Here is a 23912-nt window from a genome sequence, read left to right on the forward strand (position 1 = left end):
ACCGCTTCGAAAACAAATTTTACAATAACAAAATCAAACTGTTAGCGCTGCAGCAGCAGTTCGTAATTCAACAGAGAACTGCGCTGTTATTTATCAGAAATCATATTGCTATCGATATACGATAACTTGTTTGTTACGCTACGCTGTTAGCTAACATGTTTTTGTTAGGTTTTATCCGCAGTTGTTGATAACATAAAGTTTTAAATAAAAGTTTAAAGATCTATTAAAAAATGCCTAAGCTAAAATATATAAAGTGTTGTAAATGCAGCATGGAAAAACGTCTAGGATCTGTAAATTATAATATATATACAAATTTAAAAGCATTAATGAAAAGAAATGTTTTTAAGCTAAATTATAAAGAGATATTTCCTTTTACTCATTAACAATATAATGCCCATTTCACCCAATTACTTCCACCTTATCTCTTTGCTTATCAGCAAGATATCATCTAAACTGACATTTGTTTTTATAGCGAACTCTTTTAAAGATTAGGGCTTCTTTTCAGTTATCTACTGGCAGTTGCAATGAACACACGTAAACTTTCAACGCATGTGCTGAACACATCCACTGGAAAGGCAGCTTCCAACATTAAGGTCACAGTTTATCGCCTTAATGAATCTCAGGAATGGATTGCAATCAAACCGGCAAAAACGAATACAGATGGACGCTGTCAATTGTTGGAACAAGCTAATTTTACCAGTGGCATCTATAAGTTAACATTTCAAGTGGGCTCATATTTTGCTGAGCAAAATATAAAAACCTTTTATCCAGCTATAGATATTATTGTAGATTGTTGTGAAGCTCAAAGCTATCATATTCCGCTCTTAATTAGTCCCTTTGGCTATAGCACTTATCGTGGAACATAGATTTAATAAATATCAATAAATAAAAAAAAATAAAAAACCTATTTTACTTTCTTATTTTGAATTTTGATATTTTTTCGTTTAAAATTCGTTGCAATTTTAAAAAAAATCGATTACTAACGATTTATTTGGCTTGTTCGAATGCAATTTGGCCACTCTATTTTGCGCAGCGTGACCAGCTTTGTTTGGCTGTGGCGTAATTTAGTGTAAAATTTGTACTTGGCTCGTGCACGTGCTTAACCAGCGCTCTTAGCTTTTAAAACAACACGGATTTACTTTTGTTGTTTATAACAATATAACAATGACGGAAGCCGGTGATGGTCCAGTGGAGCCAAGCATAGACTTTGTGCCAGCCCTCTGTTTTGTGCCACGCGGCGTCACCAAAGAGAGACCAGAGAAAATTGTCCTAACACAGTCAGAGCTTGCGCGAATTATTGGCGAAACTCGAGATCAGTTGCATGGAGACGATGATGATGATGACGACGATGATGATGATGATGAGAACGAGGAGAACATGGATGTTGACCGTGACGATGGCGCCGCTGCCAGCGCTAACAATGATGATGACGAATTCAATTTCGATAATTATGAAAATGAACAAAACTCAACTGTAACAAATATTGCGAATGTTGTCGACGCCGACGAACAGGTGCCCGATGAGGATGAAGATTCAGAGGCTGAGGATGAGGTGATCAAGCCAACAGATAATTTGGTGTTAGTCGGGCACGTGCAAGACGACGCAGCCAGCATGGAAGTCTGGGTGTTCAACCAGGAGGAGCAGGCTCTCTACACACATCATGACTTTCTGCTGCCAAGTTTTCCACTTTGCATCGAGTGGATGAATCACGACGCAGGCAGCGACAAGCCAGGCAATATGTGCGCCATCGGCTGCATGGACCCAATTATCACGATCTGGGATCTGGATATACAGGACTCCATAGAGCCGACATTCAAGCTTGGCTCCAAGGGCAATCGCAAGAAACAGAAGGAACAGTATGGCCACACAGACGCTGTACTCGACCTATCGTGGAATCCCCAGTTCGAGCACATCCTAGCGAGTGGTTCAGTGGATCAAACGCTGATACTTTGGGACATGGACGAGGGTCAGCCACATACCATAATTACCGCCTTCGAGGAGAAGGTGCAGACCATAGAATTCCATCCAGAGGAAGCGCAGAGCATACTCACAGGCTGCTCTGATGGCTTGGTGCGTTTGTTCGACTGTCGCGATGCTGAGAATGTGAACACGGCATTTGTCAAGTGGCAGATCAGCGGCGAGGTGGAGAAAGTCCTTTGGCATCCAACAGAAACGAACTACTTCATCATTGGCACCAACGATGGCAGCTTACACTATGCCGACAAGCGACAGCCCAACAAGCTGCTGTGGTCCGTTAAGGCGCACAACGAGGAGATCTCTGGCGTCTGCTTCAACAAGGAAATGCCCAACCTGTTGACCTCCACCTCAACGGAGGGCACGCTCAAAATCTGGAATTTCAATAGCAGCGAACCAAAGCATGTCTTCGAGCACGATTTCAATATGGGCCGTCTGCAGTGCATGCGACAGTGTCCAGAAGATCCCTACACGCTGGCCTTTGGTGGTGAGAAGCCGCCGCGCTGCTCTGTGTTCAATATCAAGAATTTTGAGGCAGTGCGTCGCACCTTTGGCATACCCGATGCTGAATAAAATGCAATTGACTTCAATTATGTATAACAAACCTAACGATAATAAAGTTATATGTATATTAAACATATAAACAAAACGAAAACTTAGCTTTTTAAATGGATTATTGATTACATATCCACATACAACTCACACATAGATAGCATCTCTAAAGCAACTCTATTTCACTTCGTGCCGCTGCTCTTACGCGCTCTCAACGAGGCTTCCAAACTCGAAGAAACCAAAGGCATAGTGGGCTCGAGGAGATGTCCAATGCTATGTACTATTTCAATTTGTTTGCTCTCATTACTCTCTCAAAGGCACAAGCCCTTTTACATGTATTGTTGCGCCTGTTGCGTAAACTCTCTTCTGATTTTCTGTTCTCTGCATGCTGACTGGTGCATATGTGCTGCATAAGTCATTATACATGTATTAACATTGTTGAGCCTGTATGCGTAAGCTCATCTGCTTTCCTGCTTCTGCTTCCTTGTCAATGCATTAGCGTTTTTCTGTCTTACGTATGTAAGCTTATATGCTCTCTGCCTGCTGACTGGCGCATCTGCATTAATATTATTGCTCCTATGCTCTTCTGCTCTTCTGCTCTTCTGCTCTTCTGCTCTTCTGCTCTTCTGCTCTTCTGCTCTTCTGCTCTTCTGCTCTTCTGCTCTTCTGCTCTTCTGCTCTTCTGCTCCATTGTATAAGTATTAGCGATGTTCCGTTTTACATACGTAAGATTATCTGCTCTCTGCCTTCTGTACAAGTCGTTTATATGTATTAACATTGTTGCGCTTGTATGCGTAAGTTGTTCTGCTCCCTTATGCATGTTGTTCCGCCTGTATGCGTAAGCTCATCTGCTCTCCTGCTTCTGCTTCCTTGTACATGTTCCGTCTTACGAATCTAAGCTTATATGCTCTCTGCCTGCTGACTGGTGCATGTAATCTGCATTAATATTGTTGCTCCTGTATGTGTAAGCTCTTCTGCTCTTCTGCTCTTCTACTCCCTTGTAAACGTATTAGCATTGTGCCGCCTGTATGTGTAAGCTCCACTGCTGACTGCATAGTGACTGGTGCAACTGCCATAACTTAGTAGAGAGCACCAGAGAGAGACCTCCATAAACAGCTTGCAGCTTACTTCTATGCTTATGTTATTATTGTTTACATTATTATGAACATTATATATGTAGGTACATAGATTATTATTTCATAGTTAGCCTAAATGTTATAATTATATTAATAATATTATTGCTACAATTATTATAAACAATTTCTTAAAATTATTAACTATTACAATGCAGCTTAGAATAAAATTATTAACTATTACAATGCAGCTTAAAATAATACTTAATATTATTTACTATATTTAACCAAATAACTACCACACACACTGCACTGCACTGCACTGGACGACTGACCCACCAGCAGGTCAGACGAGCAACTGAAGCTGCGCTGCAGCAGGCCCCCCTTATATAGGCGGGCGACATTCCAACTCCAACTCCAACTCCAACTCCAACTCGAACTCAAACTTAACGCTTGAGCCTTTCTCTGAATAGCACTCGCGCTTGTTGAGTGACATATAGCAGTGCTTGCATTTTTTAAATACACACACACACACATACCATAGCTCTCTTGTACAATTATTCTTCTTCTTCCATAGAATTGCCATGATATATGCCCAATCTATATAAAATATTCGAACACACAGACTGTTAGGATCAGCTGATCGCACTCAGCCGTGTCACGGCTCCTTCCACCTGTTACATACATTTGCACAAAACTAATCAAATCACAATCAATAAATAGTTGGAAAAAAAGAAAGATATATTTATAAAGCAGTCACACATACAGACTTAATTATATAGTTATAAATCAACGTCTTTAAAAACTATGTTTATCTTAGAGGCAAATCGCATCAGTTACAAAATTCCAATTTTCCGGCAAATATTGTGACTGCTTGGCTTAGAAGAGAGTTAAAAATATATTTGAGGATCCGATATGATGGGGAACTAACTCTTAAAGAGGCCGACGCACATTAGGAGATTGCGACGCGTGAAGTGCAGCGCCACAAAGGGCGAATTCTTGCTGGGAAACGTGCGCAGCAGATAAACATCCTCATCGTTCTCGTCCTGATGATGTGACACGGTGATCTGATTGCTCAGATAATCATCTGTGAGCTTGTGGAAGTCCCACAGCGTTAGATTGTTATCCAAGCCGGCAGCTGCGAGCAAGGTGCCATCCCGGCTGAAGGTAATCGTGGACACTGTACTCGTGTGCCTTAACAGCGTGGTGACCAGTGAGCCGTTGGAGAGATCCCAGATGATGATGTTGTGATCAACCGAACCGGAAGCCAAGTAACGTCCGCAGATGGAGAATGCGAGGGAGCTCACGGTGCCCTTGTGTCCGGTCATCAGGCGCACGGATTGGCCAGTTAGTACATCCCAAAGACGCACAGTGCGATCGCTAGAGCCGGTGGCCACATAATTGGAATTGGGATGAAATTGCACGCAGTCCACGTCGGATAAATGCCCGACAAATACGCGCAGCGACTGGTTCGAATCTGTTGCCCAGAGACGTGCGGTCTTGTCATAAGAGCATGATACAAAATAGTAACCGTGCGGCGCAAAGCGAACATCCCACACCGGATAGACGTGACCACGGTAGGTGACCACACACGACCAGGTTAGCAGAGACCATAGCCGAATGGTGCTATCCTCCGAGCAAGAGAGCAACAGGTTCATCTCGGGCGCAAAAGCACAACGATAAACGGGACCCGTGTGCCCCAAGAAGGAGCGCGTCATCTCGCCGCTTCGCTCGTCTAACATGCGGGCATTGATATCGGACGATTCCTTGTCCAGTTCTCGTAGCGCGTCGGCTTCTTTCAGAGCACGCAGCTTGACTGGCGTCAACGACCAAATACGCACTGTCGAGTCCCCGAAACCGCAGGCGAGCATTGTGGAGTCATCGGATATCTCTGCACAAGTGACTCCCTGCATGGAATTCAGTATTGTATAGAATACGGCAGAGGGCAACTGATCCTTGTTGAGTGGCAAGCGTTTGCTAGCCTCACGCAGCGCCTTGAGCTTAAGCAGTTTGTCCGCATCCTTTAGCTCCGGCAGTGGAATGCGATCTATGGCTGGTGCATTGGGATCCGACTTTGATTTCTTTGATAGCAACGGATCTTTTTTGGGCTTCTTCTTTTTGGGTCGATCTGGTGCATCCGGATCATCGTCCTCCTCCTCGGGCGCTGGCGCCGGCGTGGTAAGCGTCTGAAAGTCAACCTCCTTGAGCAGGCCGTAGTAGACGCGGATTTTGTTGTCCTGACGCTTCGCATCGCCAATGTGCGAGCCAGCCGTTGCCACACATTGCAACTTGTTGCGAGCCATACCCTCGTAGGTATCAAAATGTAGATACTTGGACACTATATCGGCGACAACCTCCTGCCGGCGATCTTGAATGTGTCGCTTGAACAACGAATGCGCATCTCGCGACATGCGTATCACGAACTTGTCGGTCTCCATGGCGCTCACAAGATCGTTATCCAGCAGCTCCTCTGGCTTCGATATCATCAACAAATTGAACAGACCTTCGATGTAGTAGCCATCGAGATCGGATTTATACTTTTCAATAAACCCACGCGCCTTTTCAACTTGCCCGCTGGCAAGTATTTTAAAATAGATCTGTACCAGTATGGGATAGAGCACCATGGATAGTTCATGCTTATAAATGTCCAAGGATTCCTCTACAAATGTTCGCAACTCCTCATACGCCTGCTCATATTGTTGGGCATCAAAGGCATCGTCGCCGATGAACTTTGCCAACGCCTCGGCGGCGTTCGCTTCAGTTACCGCCTTCGACTCGTTGGATGTTGCAGCTTGTGCCGGCGCAGTCTGACGATTGGGCTGCTCATCAGCCAAAGTCAATGCGGCGCTAAGCACAGCCTTAACATCTCCATCGCAGATTGTGGATAAATCTGCACTGCTGACATTTGCCTCTTGGCAGAGTAGTTCCTCTGTTCCTTTTAATTGGTATTTTTTAAGAAGTTTGAGCAAACAAAGCAGCTCTCGCTTGTCTTGTGTATGTGTTTGACTATCATTGGCATTGCCACCATTTATGTTTGTTACTTCTAAACTCATTATTAAATGAAATAAAAACTATATTTCACTGTTTGTGTTTGTTTTGGTAATATTGATATCGATATCAGTTGGACTATGCAATGCGCACAGGGATGGCCCTCTGATTATCGATAAGCTGCATTTTAGTATTTTTTATTATTGTGCAACACTAAACAACTCAACCATGCCTTGAGCGAGAAATATTTATAAATTAATATAAATAAATTCAGAATTTAAAAGAAATTTATGACTAAAAACTTTAAATAGACTTTTAAAGCTGTAACGTATTGCGTTAGAAGGTATTTAAAACAGAAACTTGGGAGAGTCATGAAGAAAAGAGTTATCATAAAGAAGGTACGTAATCATAATATATTTTCTATTAATAATACAATTTGTAAAACTTGTGGCATTATTAACTTCATTTAGTATTAACAACAGCTATTTTCAGAATAACTGTGTGCGTATATGTTGTACCTGTGATCCCAATCCCAAGCATTTAGACTTTGCCTGCCAAAAAGTAACCTTTGTATTTTATGTCTTCGCACAATGAGCGATGTTGATTTTGTTGTGGTAGGTTGAAATATTTATCTCTCTGATTTGAACGAAATTAATACGGCAACCTTTGGCCTTCACAGAAAAAAGTTGGCCTCAAGTCAACCAAATCCATTGATAATGATGCAGCCACGACTGCCGAAACACGATACAGTTTCACAGGGCGAATGCTGGAGCTGATCGAGGCATATAATGCAACGATGCAATTGCTGGTGCCAAGGTGGCCATGGTTCTTCTACCCTGGCTATTTGATTTATGCTGTATATTGGCGCTATGCCAAATACTACAGGGGCAAGTTTTTGCTTACCCCAATGCCCAATCAGCTCTACGAGCTGCTGATCAAGAACGAGCTGATCAAATCGGAGCACATCATCTTTGCCAGCAAAGATATTTACGATGCTTACGCTGAATCGACTGATGTGAACTTTGTCAATTTGATTGTGCGTGGAGCGTGGAGCAGGACCAATCCTAAAAGTAGCTCCGTTCGCAGCTGGGATAGCTCCGAAGTGGTCAAGCAAATCCTACAGGATGCGCCATATACAATCGTAGCACAAATATTGCCTATAGAAAATGCAGAATGCCAGGCCAATTGCCTGTATATAAAGGTAAATATTATATAGAATATAATATATCGAAATAGACTTATATTGTTATTTTTAGGAAAACTTTTATGGCAACCTTATGGAGCGCATCGGCAACAGCAAGAAGCACAACAACTGCTGGGTACAGCTCGATTCCTTTAACGATGAACAGGCAGTACCAACAATTGCCACCAAAGCCCAAGTCTATCTGCTCAACAATCCACATGAGCTGCCAGTTGAAGTTTCAGAGCTGATATTAACCAACTATTTCAATACGCCACGCATGCTGCATCGTGGCCACATCTATCGCATCGAAGTGAATGCCCAATTGGTGGGCACAGCTGCCTTTGCCCATTATTATTTAATATTCGCTTATTTGCGTGAAGTCTACTTCCGTTGTGTTCACCTGGAGACGAAAGGCAGCGACTTCGAGCTGCAGGCAGTCGTTGCTAAGAACTTCAGCAATTTGGTGCAAGTGCCACATGTGCACAGCTTCTTGCCGCGTCAAAGTCTGGATAGCTTCGCCATAGCTCACAATTATCCGAGTGGCTTGCGTAAGCCCTATCAGATGCTGCGCTCTTCGGTGGATGCATTTTTGCCAAAGCGCTCTGCGTGCCTATCATCGAAACACATCTTTCCGGTCTTCCTGCTGCAGGGCGATCGCGGCTCTGGCAAGACGAAGCTCATCACTGCCGTTGCTCAGGAACTGGGCATGCATCTATATGGAGCAGACTGTGCTGAAATTGTGTCACAAGTTCCATCGCACACAGAGATGAAGCTCAAGGCGGTGTTTGCTAAGAGTCAGGTCAGCGAGCCGCTGATCATCTGCTTCCACAACTTTGAGGTAAAGTCGAATAGGTTTATCGTATAATATAAAAATGTACAATAGTTATCTTAACTTTTTAGATCTTTGGCATTGACAACGAAGGCAATGAGGATCTTCGCTTACTGTCCGCCTTTCATGTCCAGATCCAAGAGTTGTTTACACGCGACCGCAAATACCCTGTCGTTGTTGTTGCCTTGACCAGTGACAGACATCTTAAGCCGATGATACAGAGCCTTTTCCTGGAGATAATCAATATTGAAGCACCCAATCAAGCGGAGCGTTTCGAGCTGTTGAAGTGGATGCACGTGCGAGAATCATTCAACGATGCCATTTACAACCAAAAGGCCTTGGCTAAGCTGCCGCTCTACCCACTCAACATGCAATCCCAATACTTGAGCAGACTGTGCCCCCAATGGCGAGTTATAAAGAATGTATTGGATGAAGTTGCGGCCAAGTCGCAGGGATTTATGTTGGGTGATCTGCAGCTGCTTTACGATAATGCCGTTCGGCTTAAACGTCGGCAGTCATCAAGCAGACAAGCACCTCTGACGCTAGATCACTTCTCTAAAAATCTTAACGAGATGCAGAGTTCGTTTGCTGACAGTTTGGGCGCACCGAAGGTGCCTAAGGTATACTGGTCCGATATTGGAGGTCTATATAAGCTGAAGGATGAGATTCAAAGCAGCATTGGACTGCCGCTGAAGCACGTTCATCTAATGGGCAAAAACTTACGGCGCTCTGGCATACTGCTTTATGGGCCACCAGGCACTGGCAAGACTTTGGTCGCCAAGGCGGTGGCCACCGAATGCAATCTGAGTTTTCTCTCTGTTCAGGGTCCCGAGCTGCTCAACATGTACGTGGGTCAAAGCGAGCAGAATGTGCGCGAGGTATTCACGCGGGCGCGTTCCGCTGCACCCTGTGTCCTGTTTTTGGATGAACTGGACTCGTTGGCGCCAAATCGCGGCGTAGCTGGCGACTCGGGCGGCGTGATGGATCGCGTTGTATCCCAACTATTGGCCGAGATGGACGGCATGTCCAGTGGCGATGCGACAAAGCCCATTTTTATACTCGCTGCCACAAATCGTCCAGATCTAATTGATCCCGCGCTACTTCGACCCGGACGCTTCGATAAACTCTTCTATGTCGGCCCGTGCTCTACGCCCGATGACAAGGCAGCTGTTCTGCGCGCACAAACACAACGATTCAAGCTGTCGGACAACGTGGACTTGACCAAGATTGCCGAGAGTCTGAAGAGTGAAATGAGCGGCGCAGATCTCTACTCCATTTGCTCCAACGCATGGCTATCGGCAGTTAGACGCATCATTGGCAAACATTTGAGTTGCGGCCTCTCGGCCAAGGAGTTGAATGCTGAACACATTATCGTCGAGTCGGAGGACTTTACGACGTCCTTCGACAAGTTTGTGCCTTCAATTAGCCAAAGTGATTTAGAATATTTCAGGAACCTGAAGGAAACATATAGTGTTTGATTGTTAAACTATTTTTTATATTTATTGAGTTTTTGTTAAAATTTTGTAAATAACTTTTAAAACAATTAAAGTTTGTTGAAAAAACTAGACATATTATTATTATACTATATATATAGTATAGGTACAATGGAATCTTACGATTTTTAAAATTATCTTTATACAAATTATGACCAAAAAGTCAAAAAATTTAAATAAGTGTGAACGCAAGCGTTATCAGTGAACTTTATTGACTTAGAACTGTCCTAACATTTGCCCATTCATTTGGTCATAGCACTAAGGGGTATATTCGTTTGAATATATATATATATATATATATATATATACAGTTAAGTAGCATGCGTGAAACAGCAGTCTTTCTATCGAGTGTAAAAACAGACTCATAGAAAGACTGAAGAGTTGAGCTCAAGTTAAGCCCGAGTTGAGCTCGACTCAAAGCTCGAGTTTCGCTCGAATTCGCTTGAGTCGAGCTCGAGTTTCACTCGAATTCGCTTGAGTTGAGCTCGATTTTCGCTTGAGTCGAGCTCGAGTTTCGCTTGAGTCGAGCTCGAGTTTTGCTTGAGTCGAGCTCGAGTTTCGCTTGAGTCGAGCTCGAGTTTTGCTTGAGCCGAGCTCGAGTTTCCGTTTGAGTTGAGCTCGAGTTTCGCTTGAGTCGAGCTCGAGTTGGAGTTAGAATGTCGCCCGCCTATAAAAGGAAGGCCTGCTGCAGCGCTACTTCAGTTGCTTGCCGGACCCACTGGTGGGTCAGTCTTTCAGTGCAGTGCAGTGCGGTGCTCCTCTATTTCTGCTGTGTGTGGTAAGTTTTTAAATAGTTAATAATATTAAGTATTATATTTAATCGAATTGTAATAGTTATATTTATAATATTAAGAAATTGTTAATAACAATTAAAGTTAAATTGTAATAGTTATATTTTTGATTTTAAGAAATTGTTAATAACAATTAAAGATAAATTGAACTAGTTATATTTATAATTTTAAGAAATTGTTAACAATTAAATTGTAAGAGTTACATTTTTAATTTTAAGCAATTGTTAAAAATAAATAGGCTGAAATAGCTATATTTATAATTTTAAGAAATTGTTAATAACAATTAAATTGTAAGAGTTACATTTTTAATTTTAAGCAATTGTTAAAAATAAATAGGCTGAAATAGCTATATTTATAATTTTAAGAAATTGTTAATAACAATTAAATATAAATTGAACTAGTTATATTTATAATTTTAAGAAATTGTTAATAAGAATTAAAGTTAAATTTATAACTTTAAGAAATTGTTAATAACTAGTAAAGTTAAATTTTATAATTTTAAGGAATTGTTAATAATAATCATAATAATATTATAGTTTTCTCACTCTGATAATGATCATTAGGGTTACGCTCTTCAATAATATAATCTCTACTTAAGCAAATTATTACTAAGTATGTGACGTTAATGATAACTATGATATGATGATGCTATATGTACCTATATACATACACATATCATAGCAAAATCAACACTATATAACATAAGCATACAATTTAAGTGGAATATTTAAGAGAATCATAAGGAACGCGCTTAATATGTTAACCATAATGATAATTATGGATTTTAAGTGTTACTAGAAGACTAAGGAGTCAGCTGAAATCGCAATCAAGTGGAATTTCTCAGACGACTACTCAGTTCCTTGGCATAGTGCAGCTCTCCGCTGGGTATCGAAGGGCATGTTGCTGTCGACTAGCATCATCTTTGTGCATCTGAATGATCCGTGCACAGCGTAAATTGTGTGTTTATTTTAGGTTTCAGTTATCAGCTGCTGCTAGTCGATTATCACGACGTCATAAAAGCCGTTGATACCACCAGCTAGACTTTCAGATTTGAGATTTAGTCTAGCGAGAGCTGCTACACGGATTTCATCTCCAATTGTACTCCTATTGGAAGTTATACTCAGTTGAGCGGATATCTTATTGGAAATCACATTAAGTCGTGAAAGAGGTGCTGCTATTCAAAGACTTTATTCTTATTAGAACGTAGATTCATTCCGACAAAAGCTGATTCCGAATTCAACTCTAAGTGTATTTGCATCGAGATTCTGATTCGCATATTAATTTGTTACATAAGTACGAACTGAAACATGGAGCTAGTGTGTGTAGAGGATTTTGAGAAAGAGGCTTTCACCAAGCTGGAGAAAAATGCCTTAGACTACTATCGAAGCGGAGCAGGAGAACAGTTCTCACTTGGACTAAATCGAGAGGCATTCAAAAGGTTGGCAAACCTTCAATTAATCTTTAATTTAGATCAGATCTAACTTTTGTTCAATGACAGATTGCGTCTACGTCCACGATTTCTGCGCGATGTCTCTCATCTTGATATTAGCTGTGAGTTTCTTGGACAGCAGCATAAGTGGCCGGTGGGCATCGCCCCGACAGCTATGCAGAAGATGGCGCATCCAGATGGCGAGATAGGCAATGCACGCGCCGCTGGCAAAGCAGGTTCCATATACATTCTGAGCACACTTTCCACCACATCGCTGGAGGATTTGTCGGCTGGAGCACCCGATACATGCAAATGGTTTCAGCTCTATATCTATAAAGATCGGTAGGTCAACTCCTTTTCAGCTGCAAGAAGCAAGCGCTCACATTCAAATAACTGCACTTTTGTATCGGTTGTAATCGATATTGGAAAAGTCTATCGATGATTTCAAAACAATTTGAATGTGCGCTAGCGCCATTTAAAGCAGAGCTTAACAAACTATTATCATTTACAGATCACTTACCGAGAAACTCGTGCGTCGCGCTGAAAAGGCAAATTTCCAGGCCCTTGTTTTAACAGTTGATGCTCCCATATTTGGCCACCGGCGCTCCGATGTGCGTAACAAATTCAGTTTGCCATCGCATCTGAGTTTGGCGAACTTCCAAGGGGAGCAGGCGAATGGTGTGATCACAATGGGGGGCTCAGGCATAAACGAATACGTGGCTAGCCAATTTGATGCCAGCATCACGTGGAAGGACATTGGTTGGCTTAAGCAGCTAACACACCTGCCCATCATTGCTAAGGGCGTGCTAACCGCAGAGGATGCCGTCTTGGCTAAGGAATTCGGCTGTGCTGGCGTAATTGTCTCCAATCATGGCGCCCGGCAAATTGATACTGTGCCAGCGTCCATAGAAGCATTGCCTGAGGTGGCAAAAGCTGTGGGCAACGATTTGGTTGTAATGTTAGATGGCGGCATTATGCAGGGAAATGATATATTCAAGGCGTTGGCGCTCGGTGCCAAGACCGTTTTCATAGGCCGTCCGGCAGTCTATGGTCTGGCCTATAATGGGCAGAGCGGTGTCGAGCAATTGCTGAGTGTATTACGAAAAGATTTTGAAATCACGATGGCCTTGACAGGTTGCCAAACTTTGAAAGACATCCAATCGGGAATGGTGGTGCATGAGTCTTTCTATTCAAAATTATAATCTCAATTCAATCAGAACACTGAACTACCAAAGGTAAGAACGTACTCCAGAATAATAAAATTTACGAAAAATAAACATTAATATATACACAATATTAAGACGGTTAAGAATTATTTAATTTTCAACCAACTGGCAAAATAATCGCTTGACTATATCGATACATTAGTTTTGCTAATATGTACATTAATCGCATATGCAGTATTTAAATACCCACCTATCGATATACAACCAAAAACAGCTGTGAAAGGCTACAAAGAAAGTTGCTGTTTGAGAAGGAATGAAATTGTTGTCTAAAACATTGCAATTAAGAAAATATATATAAAATGCAACGCGAAGAGAAGCACTTTGAGATGACGCTGGACGCAGTGGTGCAGCGTCTCAACGACTTAAAGTTGGCGGTGCTCTCCATGATACAAAAACTGGAAATGGAGTATATGGACATCAATTGGCCAACTTTTCTGGATAACTTTGCCATCATATCAAGTCATCTGACGAGTTTGACTAAGATTCTGGCCAAGGAGCAGTGTCCTCCGCTTCGAAATCGCACTGTGCTACCGCTGCTAGTTTCCATGGATCGCGACGAAACGCTGGTTAATATCACAGAAGGTCGTGTGCCGGTGTTTTCGCACGATATCGTGCCGGATTATCTGCGAACGAGACCCGATCCCATTACTGAGCAGAAGATGCAGCAAAACGAACAGAAGGCGGCAAATCTAACCAACGAGGCGGCTATGAAACAAGTGACACAGTACAACAAGGTTGTATCTCACGTATTAGATATGGTGAGCAAAGCGCGCGAAGAATGGGAGATTGAATCCAGCTCACGTACAGGCATACAGCAGACAAGCAGCATGACAGACACCCAGCTGCTCGTTGCAACAGTGGGCATGGGCAAGGGACTGCAATACAAAGCAAACTATGGACCAGGGCCTGGTCCTGGCATGATGGTGCCGCCATCAATACGCGGGCCCACCCCACCCATGGGCGGCCCATCCATGAGTCCGGGCAATGTACAACAGCAGCTAGGCAAGGCGCCATCGGCCGTGAAAACCAACATCAAGTCAGCGAACCAAGTACATCCATTCTCTCGGTAGCAAAATATCATAATTTATTGTTGCGCTTTGCTCTTGAATACAACTCAGTAACATAATAATAGATATACATATGCTTAGATACTAGAATTTCGGAATGTTGGCTCTCATAAATATATATATATATATATTTGTATATTTATATGTATATGTATATGTTTATAATAGCTGTAGGCCACATATAATTTAAACAAATAAACGTAAACAAAACAAATGAGTTGTAAGTTGAGGAAGATCGTTATAGATTATGGTGCCGGCAGCGCATGTTTCTCGCTTATTAGTGTTTCGTGCACTTTAATATCCTGCGGCGTTGAGGTATCAATCAGCTCCAAGCTAAGCGCACGCCGCTCATCCTTCAGCTTGTCTACGCGTCTCACAATGCCAATGAATTTCTGGCCCAACGTAAGCTTGCGGAATCGCGCGCAATTCTCCTGCGTCCACTCGATGCCCGTCAGTTGAATACCTGCACCAATAGAAGGTGACTGAGAAGTGAACAAATATATAGATAGTGTTACTCACCATGGAGCTGTGCCGGTAAAGCCATCATGGGTAGCTCCCTGAACTCTGGTGTGAGGTGCAACAACTGGTTGCAGCGCACAACACCATCGTCGCCTGCGTCCACATACCGAACGTGTATCATTTCATCGTAAATCTTTCGAATATTTACGCTGCAAGTGAAAAGGGAGTTGCATTTTCGCCGTTGGCTAATCAATTACTAAGCAACTCACCGATGATACAAGCCATCGGTATCTGCCACAGCGTAGGGCTGGCCAATGCTCAGTTGTGCTGGCAACACACTCTGTGCTGATGGGCTCTTGCAATGGACTTGCAACTCCTTCATCAGACGCTGAAACTGATTATAGCACTTGTATGGCTGCACCTGTTAGAGGAAGAGAGCAGATTAACTGGATGGAAGACATAAATGAGTTAGGACTTACTGCAAAGTGGCTAGGATTCACAGAGAGCACTACACGCACCTCAAAATAGGCACCGAGAGCGGGTATGGCCTCGTACTCTTTAAGAATGGGCAGAAGAGAGTTGCCCTTCGCCTTGCTGGGCGTTGTTGGCGGTGAGGCAAGGCCAACTGCTGCTGACGGCTGATCGCTGCAGCTGCTCTGGCTGGACACCGTGGAGCTGAAGCTGCTGCGACGAATCAGCTGACCGCTAGGACTAAAGTGCAGGCCGCCGTCATCGAACGGTTCCAGCCGCGTCGTACTAAGAGACAAGGGCAAAGTTGCAAAGGAACGTGGCAGGTGGCAGGTCGCAATTGGAAATTGAATGGGGTTGTGGATAGGTAAAAGTGTAATTGGGCAACACAAGGCACATTGGTAACATATGAAAAGTCTATTTCGGCTTTTTGGCAGTACAGTAGTTATTATTACAGATATTCAAATGTATGTAACCCTTTTATCTTTTTTTTTTTTAGTAAATTTATGTACATTGATGGATAATGAATCTTAAAGCTAAGCACTGGTGAGCGAACGAACGAAGGTTAGCTTACGGGATGCTGTGAGTTGGTTGAAGGAGTCGTTAATGTTGAGATAATTTTGTAGCGATAGAGTTTCATGTCAGTTCCAGTTTATTGAAAGCACTAATTAGAAACTATCATTAAACCACAGAAGAGCAAAACAAGTTTGTGCGTGTGCATGTGTGTGAGTATGTGGGCATGGGTGTGCGTAGGTGTGTGTGTGCAGATGTAAGAATGATTTGTATGAGTAGAAGCTGTGAGCAGAGTCTCAACTTACCTCTGCACTTCATATTCGACCCGAATCGCACTGTTCAAGCACAAATACAGACTATCCTGACCGCGTGCATGAATTGTGACCATTGGCAGCTTATCGTTGGCGCCCTCCATTACCTTCAGCTGTAGATCAAACAGAGTTTTAGAATTTTATTAGCTGATTACTTGACATTCACTTACCAGTACTGGCGTCTGCGGCGACAGCAGTCCGCGTAGTCGTCCCACCATTTGGTTATCAATTGGCGGCACATCGTGCAGACGCACCCGCAAAGCTTGCGCTGGATACGAGGCAAGCGCTAGATTGTTCGCCTCCAGACGATAAATATTGGAGATGTGCGTTTTGCGCAGTCGTCCATCATCAACGTAATACACATCAAAGACTTCCTCCTCGGGACTTTTCGGTTTGGCTGTGAGCATGCCACGATACCACTGCTTAACACCATCTCCAGCCTCATCGCATACGCACACTAATTGATCGTGCAACAGATCGGAGTAGCGAACGCGATGCTGTTCGCTGCTGTCGCTCATTATCCGTGCAATGCTGCGCTGTACAAATTTGAGATCTTCATTGGGCAGCTGAACCATCAGATCGCCAACATCGTTAACATGCGAGACGAGTACGTGATTCGGCTTCTGTTCCAGCTTCAGCATCGGTGAAGGAGTGTTGCGTATGATCTGATTGGCCACCAAATCGTTCAGATGTATATCCTCCGCAGTCGACGTATCGTAGAACGTGCCAACGATGCAGGCATGTCGCACCAACGACTGACCACAGCCATTTTCTTCAGCGAAAGGCACTTCCCGCTGAGGCAGCAGAACGCCCTGAGCAAGTCCACCAGCTTTGAGAAACTGCGCCTCGCTGGTAATGATACGAGTGACAACGCTATGCCCGGCCAGCTCCTTTGTGAGCACAGGCAGTGCATGTGGATGCTCTTCGAATTTGTCCAGGGCATACATGCTGAGGCACACAGCTTGAGCGGGCAGTGAGAGGAATTTTGATGGACACGCATATAACATATCATAGTTGAAGATCACCTCGTCGCCAAAGTCTACAAAATGGCAGCTGCATTGACGCTGCTCCACGTCCAATGATATAACACGGACACGATTCCAGTTCTCGCTGACCTCGACCACATAAATCTGTTGCTCGACGAGCTGCTGCTGTTGCACTGGCTGACGATTCTGCAGACGCGACATATGCGCATTCAGCTGTTCGGTGAGCTTCTCGAACTGTGCGCTCTGATCAATCAAGCGCGCCCACACATGCGTAGTGTTGTCGCAGTGCGTGATATACATGCTCCAATCCAGCTGGCCATCCGCCCACGGCAGCTGCAGCTCCGGCATTGCCAACGGGCCCGCGTTGCTCTGCTGCAGGACAGTCGGACTGCCCAAGGGCAAGTCAGCGTTTGCAAATACAATGTGCGTATTAACGCTACTCTCGATACGCATCTTGGGAGACAAATTGATCAGAGTCCACCAGTTATTGGGTACCTGGCGCTTAACATTTGCCTGATACCATTCCGGCAGCTTGTGGCTAAGAATGCCATGCGGATGCTTGATCAGCTCAAGGTAGAGGCCATCTAGAAATTCGTTATCGCTTTGAATCGATAATTGTTTGCGCGATTCGAGCAGCTGTAGGCGCTCAACAGCTATCTCAGAGGTGCGTTGCCTAGCTGTCGCCTCGTCGAAATGCGCCTCCGGGTAGCTGGTGAAGATGGTCTCGCCAATGCGCACCTTGCAGTGCAGCAGTTTGCTTTTGCTTGCATTGTACAACTCGTAAGCGGGCGGCGGATAGCCCATCACGACGCAATATTGCTTGAGCGAGGAGATCGCATCGTATGCGGGATCAAATTTAAAGTGGACATCGGGTCGTAATGGCTGAATCTGTGTTTATACAATCATAGACTTGTTAGAGATCGGCCCGTTTGAACTCACAGCACTTACCTGAACAAGCGGTTGCTTCACATTGAAATCCACATGATTATTTGCTGTGGCTGGAGTTGGAGATGGATTCTTGTTGCTGGCTGCATTCTCTGGCGAGTCTGGGGGAGTTATAAGCTCAACGGCTGCTGAAGAAGGCTCTGTTGATGCTGCTGCTGGTTGTGGAACAACTGCCGTTTGCTGTTGTTTCAATCTATAGTTGACAGAGAAGCCGCCAGTGGGACGCGCACCAGGATACTGAACACGTGCATGCATTGGCCTTTTATTGGCGGCAGCAGCAGCAGCGGCGGCAGCAGCAGCAGGTGACACTGCCTCTGTCGATGGCTGCCTCATTGCAGCCGGACGCTGGGAGGCACTGTTGCCCAATATGGGACGCAGATGAGGCTTGCGGGCACTAGCAGCGGCAGATGCGTTGCCGTTCATCTCGGCAGTCGCAGGTGAATTCGGGGGCGTTGGCTCAGCAGACTTGTTTGCTTCTTCTATGAGTTGAAGCTGAGTTTCAGTTTGAGCTTCGGTTTCGACCTGAAGAGACTTGTGCTCCTCTTGTCTTGCTATCAGTTCACGTTGCAGCCGATGATTCAACTCCTGATTTTTCAATTGACGCTTCAGCTCCAGGCGATCCTCCTGCAGCTTCTCAATGGTACGTGCCTGCGCCTTAAGACCGCGTTCGTGCTGTTCCTGCAGCTGTTGAATCTGCCTGTCTATCCTTGCCTGCTGCTGTTGCAATAGCAGTTTTTGCAGTTGCTGCTCCTCGCGCAACTCCGCCTGGCGTCGCTGGATTTCGCGCTCGTGATTCAGCTGTTCTTCCTGTTGCAGACGCAAGCGTTCGAGCTTCTGCACCAGCTCCTTACGCAGGCCCAACAGATCCTGCTGCTGCGATTGTTTGCCCTTTTGGTGCTGCTGCTGCCGTTGTTGTTGTTGCTGCCGTAATTGTTGTTGCTGCTGTGGTTGTTGTTGCTGCTGTGGTTGTTGCTGTTGTAGTTGTTGCTGTTGTCGTAATTGTTGCTGCTGCTGTTGATGCGGTGCTCGTTGTTGCGAGCTCTGTTGCTTCTGTAGATTATTGGACTGAACACTGCAGATCAGAGGTGGTTTGACATTGCTATTGTGAACGATTGTTGATCGTAAGTTTGGACGCACAAAAGCTGCGGGTGTTCGTAGAAGGCCTTTAGTCTTGCTCGGCTTTTGACAACGCACCATAGAAGCAATGTGCGCCGATTTGGGGTTAGGCTTGGCGGAGACAAAGATCTGTAAGAAGAGCAAATAACATTAGCATCTGATAGCAGGAGTTACTAATAGTTGGTTTAAGTTTATGACGTGAGCAGCAGCAGCACTTTTTGGGTGATTCAACATTGAACGCGCTCGGGACGTGATAAGGGATACAATTGTTTAATGTGAAATTGCGTTCAGCGGTGAAAGCTGTCATTAAACAAATAATTGGTTAATTAGTCACTCGATGTGCATATTTTTTTCTGCATAAAACAAATGGAAACAGTTGCTGATTTTATAGAGAAAAACTTCAATAGATAAAGATTTACTATATATAACTGCGGAGACATACGAAGGCAATTATCGTTTATTTAAATTGTTTTGTAATTTTATTTTGTTACAATGTTGCCATCTGCACATTTATGCATTATTGATTCGACTTTGCATTGGCATTTTCTTGTTTCCTTTTATTTTTATAGAAACAACCCACAGACGACTCAACTTATCCAGCAACCACCCACTGGCCGTCAATCGCTTGACTGCAAATCAGGCCAGGTAAGTGGGGGGAGCTTCGGTGGCAGAAACATGAGAGCGTCAGTTAACTGGAAGCGGAGGCAATGCACGAAGGCGGCATCCTGATAAGCACAGCAACAACAACAACGGCATTGATCACAGAATAAACGAGTGTCGATTGACATTTAAACAATAAGGAGGCACAGTGCACAAATGCCTGCATATATAAATAAATTAAGACAAGAATGGGCAACAAGCAAATGAAAAAGAAAAATTAAAATGCAATGCGATGCGCCTTCCCGCTTCCTCTTGTTGTCGGGCAGCAGCAACGTTTGATTACTTTCACCAAGCATGCAAAACGAAACACACACGAGCGCACACACACACACACACATAAACTGGGAGAGAATGAGAGCAAAAAGACGAATAGCCAAAAAGTTTAAATTGGCTGTCATTTTTTTTTTTGTGTTTCGCTTTGCACATAACGTATGCATAATTGTTGGCATTTTATTTATTTTTATGTGTGTGTGAGTGAGTGCGCTGCATTTAGAAAACTGCTTAATCAGCACAGTAGCAAACGTATAGAAAGGCTGAAATAATAAACAAGTAACATTGTTTACACTTTTGACGAGCGACGCTACATTGACACGTTGTTTCTTTGTGGCAAGCCAAGCCCCGTACAGCACACGAACACACACACACACGCAGAGACGCTAGCTAACAGCACCGTTCGCTTTGACGCAACGCAACTTACTGAGATACAAATGAGCGCTAATGCGAGCAGGCGCTGCCGAAAGCTCAATCGCTGCTCTCAAAAGCTACGTATTTCATACGGAACGATAGAGGCAGAGAGCCAGAGAGCAAGTAAGCATGTGAGCCAGTGAGAGTTTCGCGCATTGTGGGAGGTCGCCACCTCTTCTTCACTCACTTGAGTTCCAATTTTTTGGAAAATGAATGCATTTGTCTTCTCCAATAATTCGATGGTATTTCGATAGCCAAGACTGCGATAAGGGATTGGTCCATGTTCCACTTTCATGTAGTCCCTCTCTATCGTTTGCAAGCTGACCGGCGGCTTAATTGAAGTTATTAACGAGCGCACCACAATAGTGATATCCTTCAACATTTCTTCGTGCTCCGAAGACATTGTGACTGCAAAGAGATTAAAGCAAAAATAATATCAATATGCACTCATACTCATACACAGTGCATGTGTGTACATGCCAATCAGGTAATCAAACATGATAAAGCACTGTGAAATGCCAACCAACCCCACCCACAACAACAAAAATGCGTGCCAAACGATATTCGCGAAAACTAATTTGGGCACAATGAACGCGACACAGATAATGAAAGCAACAGCTGAGTGCTAGGGAGAGAGCGAAAACGAGAAAACGCGCGAGAGCAAAATCAAAAGCAAGAGTCGTGTAGTGTCGCGGCGGCGCAACGGGATCATTTCTTCCTTTTTTTTGTTCTAATGCGTTCACACAATTCAAATTAAATTATTAAGCAGAAAACTAAGCCGATTTTTCCTGCAACTTTGGATTAGCTGGAAACCATTGTTGAATACATTGCGAGATATTGAGAAGCCTAAGATAGTCCGATTCAAGCTTTGTTTATTTATGCGATTGTTTGTTTGTGTTTGCCAACGTAAACATATTATATTTCTACTTCATTTATTTGCCCGCCATGTTTTTTTTGTGCTGAATTAGGCAAACGCATTGAGTTTCACAGCCCAACGAAATAAAGAAATGAAATATAGTATTTAGACACTTACAGAGTTTATCCAATGTTAAATATATTGCTATATATTATATGCACTTTAGAATAAAGTGAGATGTGTGCACTACTATTAAGGCATACGCACGAAGACGTATGTATAAGCCGGGACAAAATTGAAACGTCTTTGAAAGCTTGCGGTCCCATTAACAGCTGTCAAACTAACCGTATTTTTTCGACACTTCCATCAATTTTCGATTACTATTGATGGCAAAACTGTTATTTACTCGTGAGTAAATTTATATTTATTTCAAATATATTTATATATATATATTTCAATCTACGTATAACTTATTTTTTAATATTTATTAAATTTATTTCTCCAACTGCAACTGAAGTAAATCCGCGCTACTATCGATACTACTGCTATCATCGATAGGTAGTTTTAGAGCTTTTACTTGTGTCTAGTATGGACTATCGCCTCACACGAAATAAATCAGGGTGGCCCCATTGAAAACTAGACTGAGTAATCGAAAAGCGCTTGAAAACGTAAATTTAAAAGTAAGATAAACTCTTTCAAATTGTAAAAAATAGATATTAATTATAAAAATGACATTGTTATTGTAGCTATTGGTAGATTATTCTGATGTAATGCGGTGTCTGGCTCTTTTATATTGCCGCAGGACTCGTTGCAATTTCGTTCTTAAACTTTTCTTTGAGATTGATCCATCTTCTGGTATGTGTGAATTTAAAATCTGTTTGTTTCTCTTTATATTATTGCCTTTGACATTATGCCAATAATTTCTTCTGGATTCTGGAGTTTTCATGAGGTATTCAATTCGTGCAGCTGCCGCCGGAGCTGCTTCGTATCTCGCTCGCTTTATCTTGTCATCTCGTTCTCGCTGCATTTGATGCTCTTCACGCACCTTTTGCTCCAGCTTCTGCTCCTCTTTCATGGCGGTTGCCAAGTTTTCTTCGCTGTTATCATCGCCCGGCGGACTTAACCCGAAGTAGAATCCACGATTGTGCTTAAATGGCGTCGGTGTGGCGGGAATCGTCCTTGGCCTGTCCAAACGCTCCGGCTGCCCAGCAGACGAAGGAGTTGTCTTCCCGCTCGGTGGCCGTTTGCTGCTCGTAGATCTCGCATCTGGCCATCTGTTGCGTATCTCAGTTTCCAATAGATTCAGATTTTTGATAACAAGACACGCGTGTTTTTTCATAGTCTTCAACCGTTTCAGCAGGCGATCGACGGGGCTCATTTGTTGCTGCTGCTGCTGCTGCTTACCTTTCTTCTCGCATGTTGTGCGATCTTTGTTGAAAGGCCTTGAATTCAAGTTCTTCGCTTCATCCATTTGCTCCTGCCTCAGATTCAATTCCATCAAACGATCAAATGCTTGATCTGCAGGCTCCCTTTGAATGTCGATGCGTTTCAGCCTGAGATCTTGATTGTCTTTGTGTCTTGCATCCAGTGGCGGCGACACCAGGAAATCCTGCTCCTGCTGCTGCTGCTCAAACTCCTGCTCGGGGCTATTTTCGCTCAGCCAATGCAAAAGTTTTTCATTTTCCTTGTAGCTCTGTAATCTTGGCCTGAGAGCAGCCGTTCTAACTTGTTCCCTATAGTTAGCTCTTGCCCTATTCCAGAGTTCATTTCTGTTCTGCTGCTCGAACAAATCGTTGGGCTCCCCAGCATCCACATTGTGTGTCTCGGCTGAGGCGTGAGGCTGCATTTGGGATTCAGGGCGGCGTTGCTTCCTGCTGTGAGTATATCCATTATAGTGAGCATTCACTGTACTGCCGGGCAGTGAGTCGTGCGCCACAATTGCCACAATTACCATTAGTATAATTCTCACTCTGTTGTGTATCACATTTGACATTGTTTTCCATACCAAACATTTTGTCGAGGCACACAAGTGCCTTGAGAAGTGCTTTCGACTCAGTGATGCCAATTTAGCCTTTTTTTATGGATAGATGTTGCCGGCTATTGGGCCTTAGGGAATTTATATATCAATCAATCTAACAATCAATCAGTATTTAAGTATATTTTGTCAGTCAATCAATCAATCAGTTTGCCAATCAAGTTAATCAATCAGTTAATTCTTCAGTCAGTCAATCAATCACTCTGTCAATTAAGCTATATATACATACTGAAGCTTACATAAATCCGAGCATGACTAATCTTGGATAGTTCGT

At 43.6% G+C, this 23912-nt stretch overlaps 8 protein-coding genes across 10 annotated transcripts; 5 read left to right on the top strand and 3 right to left on the bottom strand.

Annotated features, from left to right (window-relative positions):
* The first annotated feature begins 228 nt into the window (after positions 1–228).
* On the top strand, positions 229–866 carry LOC111597114 (5-hydroxyisourate hydrolase). The gene is made up of 2 exons (XM_023311670.2): positions 229–362; positions 506–866. The coding sequence occupies exon 2, from the start codon at positions 525–527 to the stop codon at positions 864–866; it is 342 nt and encodes a 113-aa protein (XP_023167438.2). The 5' UTR covers positions 229–362; positions 506–524.
* A 191-nt stretch (positions 867–1057) lies between these two features.
* On the top strand, positions 1058–2575 carry LOC111597060 (periodic tryptophan protein 1 homolog). Its single transcript, XM_023311586.2, has one exon. The coding sequence runs from the start codon at positions 1165–1167 to the stop codon at positions 2545–2547; it is 1383 nt and encodes a 460-aa protein (XP_023167354.2). The 5' UTR covers positions 1058–1164; the 3' UTR covers positions 2548–2575.
* A 1842-nt stretch (positions 2576–4417) lies between these two features.
* On the bottom strand, positions 4418–6805 carry LOC111597055 (transcription initiation factor TFIID subunit 5). The gene has a single exon (XM_023311574.2). It carries the CDS (start codon positions 6650–6652, stop codon positions 4526–4528), a length of 2127 nt encoding a protein of 708 aa, XP_023167342.1. The 5' UTR covers positions 6653–6805; the 3' UTR covers positions 4418–4525.
* A 79-nt stretch (positions 6806–6884) lies between these two features.
* LOC111597053 (peroxisome assembly factor 2) lies at positions 6885–10077 on the top strand. 3 transcript variants are annotated; one of them, XM_023311573.2, is made up of 5 exons: positions 6908–6985; positions 7080–7201; positions 7267–7788; positions 7844–8608; positions 8671–10077. In XM_023311573.2, the coding sequence occupies exons 2-5, from the start codon at positions 7178–7180 to the stop codon at positions 10075–10077; spliced, it is 2718 nt and encodes a 905-aa protein (XP_023167341.2). In that variant the 5' UTR covers positions 6908–6985; positions 7080–7177. The 3 variants fall into 3 exon arrangements, with proteins under 3 accessions (XP_023167339.2, XP_023167341.2, XP_023167340.2); XM_023311572.2 differs by having other exon boundaries at positions 6917–6985; positions 7070–7201; XM_023311571.2 differs by lacking the exon at positions 7080–7201 and having other exon boundaries at positions 6885–6985.
* Positions 10078–11933: 1856 nt separating this feature from the next.
* Positions 11934–13631, top strand: LOC111596984 (peroxisomal (S)-2-hydroxy-acid oxidase GLO5). Its single transcript, XM_023311468.2, has 3 exons — positions 11934–12321; positions 12382–12654; positions 12824–13631. Exons 1-3 carry the CDS (start codon positions 12191–12193, stop codon positions 13512–13514), a joined length of 1095 nt encoding a protein of 364 aa, XP_023167236.2. The 5' UTR covers positions 11934–12190; the 3' UTR covers positions 13515–13631.
* A 119-nt stretch (positions 13632–13750) lies between these two features.
* Positions 13751–14697, top strand: LOC111596985 (mediator of RNA polymerase II transcription subunit 8). The gene has a single exon (XM_023311469.2). It carries the CDS (start codon positions 13838–13840, stop codon positions 14606–14608), a length of 771 nt encoding a protein of 256 aa, XP_023167237.1. The 5' UTR covers positions 13751–13837; the 3' UTR covers positions 14609–14697.
* Positions 14698–14757: 60 nt separating this feature from the next.
* Positions 14758–19234, bottom strand: LOC111596983 (tudor domain-containing protein 7). Its single transcript, XM_023311467.2, has 7 exons — positions 18291–19234; positions 16527–18230; positions 16351–16469; positions 15544–15820; positions 15334–15485; positions 15125–15273; positions 14758–15068 (listed from the first exon to the last, which is right to left on the bottom strand). Exons 1-7 carry the CDS (start codon positions 18708–18710, stop codon positions 14851–14853), a joined length of 3039 nt encoding a protein of 1012 aa, XP_023167235.2. The 5' UTR covers positions 18711–19234; the 3' UTR covers positions 14758–14850.
* Positions 18745–21920, bottom strand: LOC111597127 (bromodomain-containing protein DDB_G0280777-like). Its single transcript, XM_023311688.2, has 6 exons — positions 21781–21920; positions 20935–21155; positions 19246–19532; positions 19139–19160; positions 18820–19094; positions 18745–18766 (listed from the first exon to the last, which is right to left on the bottom strand). The coding sequence occupies exons 2-6, from the start codon at positions 21148–21150 to the stop codon at positions 18745–18747; spliced, it is 822 nt and encodes a 273-aa protein (XP_023167456.1). The 5' UTR covers positions 21151–21155; positions 21781–21920.
* Between the last annotated feature and the right edge of the window lie 1992 nt (positions 21921–23912).

This window comes from Drosophila hydei, unplaced genomic scaffold, assembly GCF_003285905.1.
Source record: "Drosophila hydei strain 15085-1641.00,03,60 unplaced genomic scaffold, DhydRS2 tig00000060-arrow-pilon, whole genome shotgun sequence".
Classification (NCBI taxonomy): Eukaryota; Metazoa; Arthropoda; class Insecta; order Diptera; family Drosophilidae; genus Drosophila; species Drosophila hydei.

Excerpts from the sequence above, each read along its gene's own strand:
- LOC111597114 (XM_023311670.2), top strand. The coding sequence starts at position 525 with ATGAACACACGTAAACTTTCAACGCATGTGCTGAACACATCCACTGGA.
- LOC111597127 (XM_023311688.2), bottom strand. The coding sequence starts at position 21,150 with ATGTCTTCGGAGCACGAAGAAATGTTGAAGGATATCACTATTGTGGTG. Across the intron at positions 19,161-19,245 it reads CAACAGCAACAACCACAGCA|CAGCAGGATCTGTTGGGCCT; the intron begins GCAACAACAACC and ends AAACAATCGCAG. Across the intron at positions 18,767-18,819 it reads GCAAGACAAGAGGAGCACAA|AAGAAGCAAACAAGTCTGCT; the intron begins GTCTCTTCAGGT and ends TTCAACTCATAG.
- LOC111597053 (XM_023311571.2), top strand. The coding sequence starts at position 6,959 with ATGAAGAAAAGAGTTATCATAAAGAAG. Across the intron at positions 7,789-7,843 it reads CCAATTGCCTGTATATAAAG|GAAAACTTTTATGGCAACCT; the intron begins GTAAATATTATA and ends TGTTATTTTTAG. Across the intron at positions 8,609-8,670 it reads TCTGCTTCCACAACTTTGAG|ATCTTTGGCATTGACAACGA; the intron begins GTAAAGTCGAAT and ends TTAACTTTTTAG.
- LOC111597060 (XM_023311586.2), top strand. The coding sequence starts at position 1,165 with ATGACGGAAGCCGGTGATGGTCCAGTGGAGCCAAGCATAGACTTTGTG.
- LOC111597055 (XM_023311574.2), bottom strand. The coding sequence starts at position 6,652 with ATGAGTTTAGAAGTAACAAACATAAATGGTGGCAATGCCAATGATAGT.
- LOC111596983 (XM_023311467.2), bottom strand. The coding sequence starts at position 18,710 with ATGAACGGCAACGCATCTGCCGCTGCTAGTGCCCGCAAGCCTCATCTG. Across the intron at positions 15,486-15,543 it reads TGAATCCTAGCCACTTTGCA|GTGCAGCCATACAAGTGCTA; the intron begins GTAAGTCCTAAC and ends TTCCTCTAACAG. Across the intron at positions 15,274-15,333 it reads ACCGATGGCTTGTATCATCG|CGTAAATATTCGAAAGATTT; the intron begins GTGAGTTGCTTA and ends TTTCACTTGCAG.
- LOC111596985 (XM_023311469.2), top strand. The coding sequence starts at position 13,838 with ATGCAACGCGAAGAGAAGCACTTTGAGATGACGCTGGACGCAGTGGTG.
- LOC111596984 (XM_023311468.2), top strand. The coding sequence starts at position 12,191 with ATGGAGCTAGTGTGTGTAGAGGATTTTGAGAAAGAGGCTTTCACCAAG. Across the intron at positions 12,322-12,381 it reads AATCGAGAGGCATTCAAAAG|ATTGCGTCTACGTCCACGAT; the intron begins GTTGGCAAACCT and ends GTTCAATGACAG. Across the intron at positions 12,655-12,823 it reads CTCTATATCTATAAAGATCG|ATCACTTACCGAGAAACTCG; the intron begins GTAGGTCAACTC and ends TATCATTTACAG.